Below are 7656 nucleotides of genomic sequence, written 5' to 3'. Positions count from 1 at the left end.
CTTCCTTCAGAGTCGCTAAAATTTCATTGAAAAGACCCGTTAGAGCGGTTACATTTACATATCTGCGCTGATCAAAATTCAGTAATTTCATGTTACCTTTTGAACACACAAAATATATCGCAAGCTCTTAGAAAGAATTTCGGGGCAGTCAAGTAGTGTTACCATTCCAGGGCATCCCACAAATGCAAGAATGCGTCATGCTACCAGTGAAAGCGATTGAGATTGCTGTTGTAAACTGAATTTCAGAGATCGAGGCTTCCTGATTTGTTTCTATTTATTTATTATTATTTGTTTCTTCCTGATTTGTTTCGATTGAAGGCTCATAGCCATAGTCTGGAAAGATCGAGCTTGCTACGAACCACAGCGTACAAGTTTATTGCCACAATTACGGCCATTCTGATATTCCCGATGAGTCGTCGCTTTTTTGACGTAGTAATGAAAACTGACTGCCGCTTCCATGCTATACATTGAACGTTGAGGAACCGAACTACAGCATACCACTCTTGTTTGCACCTTTCGTGCGCACATACGGCGGGAAAAAGGCACGAAGCGCGCCCACAGTGTGCATTCTTACGGGCCGCTCAGCGGAGCATCCACACTAGCAGCGCGACGCTGTCGCCACCTACATGTCGAGCTCGCGGCGAATAGGTTACGAGGCGCACGGCAGTGAAGGGTTGCACGTACTCTGCTATCGATATGTTCAGTGGTGCAGTAAACGGCCTGCGCCAACGCGTTCTCGTTTCGGATCCGTACGTGAACCGCCAGCGGTGCGCAGTGTCCTCGTCCAACGGTCCAGAACTTCAGACAGTCCAGCGACGTTTCGCGAAACAAACTCTGGTAAAGTTCAGCGCTTATGGGCCACAAACGTCAAGTAGATTCAATGAAATATCGAATTGGCCGAAGCATAGGCGTCAACTACGTGGGGGCAACGGGGCGCGTGCCCCCACCGAGCCTCCCCGGTGGGGGCGTCGCCCCCACCGGGGAAGCTCGTGTGGAATTTTCTCCGTCCGGGCAGCTGGGGCCATCCTATTGATAGTTGGTGAAACCTGTAATGACCTCGCAGCTAGTGTAACTATACCGACCAGTCGCACCCGCTCTTTGCACGCTCTAAAGCGGTAGCTACCCGTGACAACTGACATTTCGCCGGCGTTACAAGAGAAACATCGACGTCTCTCAGGCCCCTTCGACGCAGTCGCACAGGAAAACGCGTCTTTCAATACTCCCATACAAATTATCGGCCTTTCTGCTGGCAAGACCGCAGCGGTGCGGCTCTCCGCCCGTTGTGCGCTTAATTAAATTCGCGACATCTTGGTTTTCCCAGAAAAACAATGAAAGCGTGAACGTCTTCCACAGAACCCTGGCTTAGAGCACTGCACGGGCCGGAATTTCTAGGCCCGGCCCGACCCGGCCCGGTAGAGACACGGCCCGGGCCCGGCCCGGGCCCGACAAGTTTTTAAAACGGGAGCCCGAGCCCGGCCCGAGCCCGACAAAAATTTAAAATACCAGCCCGAGCCCGGCCCGAGCCCGACGAAAATTTAAAATATCACCCCGAGCCCGACCCGAGTCCAGTAGAATTTAATGAAATAAGTCCGCCTCCGCCAGACTTTCTAAGTATCAGCCCGAGTCCAAAAGGCTATAAACATGAGCCCGAAAACGTTTGCGGTTTTAACCTAAAAGCGTAAGCATAAAGCGACTACTTCGGATTTAAATTTTTATACTTGGACCGCTTTTTGCACAACTTAAATATCGGGACTTAGAAGCTGTATTTTTGTGAGTAGCGGTGAAATATGCACTTCATTTGTGACAGTCCACGAAATCAAGGCACACTGAGGATTCTTAAAATGATTCTGAGAAAAGTGATTATGTTTATTTATGCAACACTTGGATATATATTGCACGTTTCTTTCCAGTTCTCGCTCCTTGCTACATGTTTTTGTGCAGAAACAATAAATTGTCCATGGACTCTTTCTTCAGGCAGGTGCGTCTGGCTTGCATAATGTAGCCCGCGGCACTGAAGTTCCGCTCGCTGCTAGCACTTGTGGCAGGGATGCACAGGATGCGTTTGGACAGAAGGGCCAGTTTCGGGAATTCCTTCTCGTGCTCTCTCCAAAAGTCACAGAGCTCAGACACGCCTGAGCACGAGTACTCCTTCTTGCCATACAGGTACTCCTCCATTTCATCTTTAGGTGTCTTGTCGTCCTCCTCGTCACACCAGTCTAAAAACAGACCAAGGCACCTTCTTTTCGAAGCGGGCTCTCGAACGTCATTGTTCGTTTCATCTTCCCCACCTTGGCTCATTGCTTCAGTGATACGGGCAAGCAGCTCTCTGACGTGCGCGTACACTTCAAGGCGCTCGTCCTCGGGCAACATGCGCAGTTGGCGGAATTGAGGCCAGAGGAATGTGGCGGTCTTGTGAAGGAGGGAAATTTTGAGCTTTGTCTTCAGGAAGTGACGAGCACGGGCCTTTAGTTTCTCGATTTCCACTGCAGACACCGGAGCAGCTTCAAGATGTTTCCTCAACGCGGAGGCGTAGAGCACAACCAAAGGAAGCGTTGGGCGTTTTTCCTCCTCGAGTGCGTCGCTAGCATCTTTGAAAGGTTGCAGGAACTCGATTAAATCGTTGAGTGTTGACTTGTTGACACTTTCCATGATAGGGTTGTTCCTTGACTCGAGTAGACCTTCTATCTCCTCGAACTGGGAGCAGACAGACTTTAGCATGGATACCTTTGAGTTCCACCTGGTGGGGACTTCTTGGCTGACAGTTTGCTTTAGCTGGCTGGCTAAGCCACTTTGCTTCAAAAAAGTCACGACGGCTTTAGTCGCCTGTACCGTTTCGCTAACCAACGGAACCTCATTGGCGACAAATTCCTCGGCAAACGTGTTTCGCAGAACAGTGTTGAGCACGTGTGCGCTACAATCTATTCTGTCATAGGTCTGCAATGCGCACACAATGTTTGCTCCTTGGTCAGTTACGAACGTTGCTTTTTTCAAAGTGGCATCACACACTCCCAGCTTCATGAACCTTCGTACTAGTTCCTTCCGAATGTTGTCCCCGGTTTTCCGTTCATTCGGAAAGTCGCACGTGAACACAACGCGGCAGTGCATGCTCCACTTAGAATCGATATAATGCGCCGTAGCTGTCGTGTAGGCGATCTTCCTGAAATCATCTGTCCACATGTCAGTTGTTATTGCGCACCTGCTTTCACTGAGCGCAAGTTGGATCTCGGGCATGATGCCGTCTCTTAAAGCCCCGGCAAGTTCGGCGACTTTTCGCGACACAGTTGTGGGATGCGGCAGGATATCTTGAGCGTTCACGTTGCCGTATCTAGCACCAATTTTAATCAGCTCCTCTGCAACTGCCTTGAAGCCGCTGCCACTGACTACATCAAAGGGTCGCATGTCTTTCGCACAAAGGCGCGCACACGCGATTGTCACTTTCTCCTTTGCGTCCGTGGGCACGGAAGGTTTAGGGCATTGAGGTGAGAAAAAAGAAGAAATACTTGCGCTGTTCGATGAAACCTTGCACTTGTGACGACTGAGATGGGACGTCCCGGTCTTTGCAGAATCGTAGACGAAGAAAGATTTGCACAACCGACACTGAACATGTCCTTCGGGCACTGACGTTCTGGAGTCCACGACGGTGAGAAATTTTTCCCACACAGAGCTCTTGGAGTTCGTCTTCTGCACAAGCTTGTAGTTCCCGCAGGATAAGCCGTGCTTAAGCTCGCCGGGCGTCGCCGATGGTGCGCCACCTTCCATTGCAGCCACTGGGGAAGCGAGTGGCAGTATAGAACTTCAACTAATCGAAGGCGTGCAATGCGCGGCGCAGTGTGTCGCGTGCAGGACTCTCGCCGACTCGCGAACCTCTTCGGCCGTTAAGAACTCTGTGCCGCCTGCCAAACATACGGCGCTCCCTACCCTTGTCACCTTAGAGCGACCTCGTGGGGAGGCAAGGCCGAAGAGAAGCAATTGTTTTGACCGCCCTCTGTGCCTCCGGCTGTTAGGGAAAGGCCATGTGCGAGGGCGGTGGTATTCGGGTGCAGCGAGCTTCAGCCGGAGCCAAAGTCGGGTTCTCAGAACCGCGCTGCTGGGGCGGTGTGCGCGACTCGAGCCCTAAACAGAAGAAAGGGAGAACCGGAATTGTCTTCGGCGCGCGGAAGGAAGCGGCTGCCTACGAAAGCCCCTCGGAACGAAGAAGGGCCCGAGGCCCTGTTCAATGGAGGGTGTCAAAATAAACGGCCATTATTTTTCCTGTCACTGGTCCGTGGGCTGGAACTCTCACATCAAGCGCTTTTGCTCGACGAGGCCCACTTAGCGGGTCTGCCGGCAGCTTGAGGGGAAGTATGAGAGAGAGAGCGACTTTATTTTGTGCGCTTCAGCTAGAGGCGCGGTAAGCGCAGACAGCCGGCGTGGTAGACGGGACGATAATCGTAGTAGCGGTCACAGTTCTCAAGTTCGCGTTACAGCGTTTCATATCGCACGAAGTCGTTGCGCGCCTATACCAACACCGCCCCCACGTGGAGGCACGCATTGGGAGCCGACGTGCGGCCCCTGCGCGCCACCCGTTTTCTTCCCTTCCATTATATAACTCCATTTCAAACTATATGACTGCCAAGGCTTGAGAGCGTAATAGGGCGCTTCTTGCGACGAGAAAAGTAGTGCTCAATGCTGATCAAAGCAATGAATGGGAAATACTGTGATCCCAATAATATAATTAGGATTTTGTTAGTGTTGACTCAACACACTAAGTTTACGTACATTTACTGCTGGAATATTTGACAGCATTTTGCTTTTACTATCTGTTGCTAAAGGAACTCGGAGATTACGCCACGGGTTCAATTCGGGTCCATACACGAACGCGCCTGAAATTTGAGCAGATGACGTGTCCGCTTTCATGACTTCATTTTTTTTTTCCTTCAGGGATGAAGGCAGCATTATTTTGTCTGCATTTGTTTTCGTTTGTGCCTTTAATCATGGTTTTAAAACTTTTTATCCGAAACACTGGCTCTGCTTCGAAAATTGGTCCCCGAAACTATGCACGGTTGTGACTACCGCCCATACGAAAACATGTGGGCGTCCGGCGTTCCTACTTTCGGCAAAAGAATGGGGGTGTGCGGACCTTGAAGGCAGCAGCTGATGGCAACAAATCTTGTCTGCCTTGCCTCGGCATTTTCGGGTGACAGCTAGCTTTCCGAAGTGGAGGAACCGCTGCAGTAGGGTTTGGTTTCGCCCTCCACGGACCCGTAGCATCCCGACGACGCTGCGGCCGCGCATGTGCGCTGTGACTGACCCATTTATTTTGTTCGACGACGACTTCGAGCCAGCGCGCCACCACCGGGGGGGTTCCGGCAACCGTTCGAGACAAAGCGACGACGCGGGCCGCGCGACCCTTCGTGGAACTTCTGTGAGGCGGACCCCGGCGACGGAATCTTTACGGCTCCCAGCCTCAGGGAATGTGTTTGTGTTGTTTTGTGAATGACTGCTTGTCCCCGCGTCTCCTCTCTCGTGCCTATTCCACCAACCCCCGTCCTGTACACAGCAGTGTATTCGACGCGTGCACTCAAAATAAAGAGATGTACTCCCATTCTTCAGTCTCCCGCTTCTTGTGGAGGCCCCTGCGCTTGGAATGCAGGGCCACACGTCGTGACCGAGGAGCCGCTCGCTACCACGGAGGTGGCAAAAGTAGATAGTGCGAAGTCTATGTCGCCTTTGTTCTGTTTGTTTTAGTTCAAAAAGCAGAAATAAAAGACAGTCATGTTGTATTGTGTGTCTGGAGTGCCCTCGTCTGGCCTGCTCTCTCCCACTATGCTGCCCAGACTGTCCGTTTTATAATTGATGTGAAGGCTTTCTGAGCGGAATCGTCTATTTATCATGTTTTTTAACGGCGCCATCGTGACGTTGCACTTCGCTTTTTTTTCTTTTCACTTAACCTCAAATATCAATGGGAAAACTTGCTATCAACAATTTCGAATTAGCGTCACACCACTGCAGTGCCTCAGGCACTGCTCGGGCCGGCTCGGGCCGGCAAGGCCCGAAACATTTTTCGTTCAAGCCCGAGCCCGGCCCGGGCCCGAGAAAATGTGTGCTACCCGGCCCGAGCCCGGCCCGCGGGCCGGGCCGGGCTCGGGCTTTCGGGCCGGCCCGGGCCCGTGCAGTGCACTACCCTGGCTGGGTGCAGTAGTGGTCCCAGAGACTGTTTTTTTTTGCTCTTTTTTTTTGGGGGGGGGTGCGAATTTTGATACCGAAAAAACAGTAAAAAAAAGACAGTAAAACAGTAAAAAAGCAGTAAAAAGGCAGTAAAAAAGAAATAAGACGGCACTCGTCGTTATTATTCGATGCTCCGCAGCATGCAGGTGTAGCGGTCCCCTTTTCGGAAATCAGTTAGGGGCGAAGAGGCTTTATTGCACCTCTGAGGATCTTTGACTTGTTCCCAAGCCTGCGCTCCGCGCATAAACGTCACGTCAAAGGTCGCACCCCCACTACAAATCAGTCGATGGCCTGAAACCGTTCATCGTGACGCACGCGGAACGTCCCGAAATGCCGCATGCGTCCCGAAAGGCCGCATGCTGACAGGACCCTCCGATACCCAAACGGCAAAAGAACACGCACCCGTGATGCCTCGGAAGCTGCCGGCGCACTGTTCTCGGAATGCGCCCTGAGCCGTGCGCGCAATCACACACACGGTTTGTAGAAACGGTGAGGAATCTGGAAAGGAGGCGGCCGGTAGGGAAGCGTGCGGCCTTCAATCCAGTGGGACACAGGGAAGCCGCAGTAACCCAACGCTCCAGCCTCCGCGTAGTGTAGGCATCGGCCAACGCGGAAAATGGGGCCGGCCGGCTGTTCTGCGGACGCCCCAGTCGTCGGCAACTAGTAAAGGAAGCGACTTCTTCGAAACAAGTGCACATGGTTCGGCGGCCACGGTTGCAGCCTCGAGAAAGAACCACTCCCCTCCATGCGCCACTTCTGCGGAGGAGGCGATAACCATGCCGGCGTGTGCGCGTATGAGGTGTAACCTTTTCCACAAATCACTTGGCGACACAGTGGTTTTTGCCGCCCCTTAGGCGGTGCAATGGCTGACTCGTGCCCGTATTTCTGACCGTCGCAACACGCTTGCAACTTCGCATAAGTGGGAAGCTTAAAAAAACAAGAAATAAGAAGCTGAGGAGCTCCTTGGAGAAGGGGGGGGGGGTGCAACGGTTCTGAGAATTTATGTCCAGTTGTCGCTCCGTTTCCGGTCATCCCCGAATTACTCACTTCAAAACAAACCAGAGCGTGTTACAGTCTCAAAGAAAGCCGTCGACGCCGCGGCCGCCGCCTTGACATTTCGCGTCTTCGGGACGAGTCGACCCAGCGATTTATGACCCGGCCGCTGCGCTGCCGCTACCGTTCCCGCGCCGCAGCCTGAACACTCAACGCGCCCGGTGCGAAACCACATGGCCACCGCCCCCTCGCATGCTTCCGAGCCAACCGATTCCCAGTTGCCGCCGAAGCGCTAAGCGGTGTCCGCCGCCTCTGGAGAAACACAACAAAATGCACTCGAAGAAAGTACTTCCATCTGTGGCGCGTCGCGCCCCTTGGCCCCTCTAGGCCGGCTAGTTGACACTCAGTCCGAGCCTTTACGAAAATGAAAGAAAAAAAAACAGTGCAAGCAGCCCG

The 7656-nt window shown here is 52.7% G+C and overlaps 1 protein-coding gene across 1 annotated transcript; it reads right to left on the bottom strand.

The window, feature by feature from the left end:
- Window positions 1-1923: 1923 nt before the first annotated feature.
- LOC144168595 (zinc finger protein 618-like) lies at window positions 1924-2718 on the bottom strand. The gene has a single exon (XM_077697544.1). It carries the CDS (start codon window positions 2716-2718, stop codon window positions 1924-1926), a length of 795 nt encoding a protein of 264 aa, XP_077553670.1.
- Between the last annotated feature and the right edge of the window lie 4938 nt (window positions 2719-7656).

Source organism: Haemaphysalis longicornis, unplaced genomic scaffold (genome assembly GCF_048455015.1).
Source record: "Haemaphysalis longicornis isolate Haplotype H1 unplaced genomic scaffold, Haemaphysalis longicornis Haplotype H1 scaffold_2, whole genome shotgun sequence".
In the NCBI taxonomy this organism is placed as follows: Eukaryota; Metazoa; Arthropoda; class Arachnida; order Ixodida; family Ixodidae; genus Haemaphysalis; species Haemaphysalis longicornis.
This window is presented reverse-complemented; position numbering and strand designations above follow the sequence as displayed.

Coding starts and splice junctions, on each gene's coding strand:
- LOC144168595 (XM_077697544.1), bottom strand. CDS start 2,718: ATGCTAAAGTCTGTCTGCTCCCAGTTCGAGGAGATAGAAGGTCTACTC.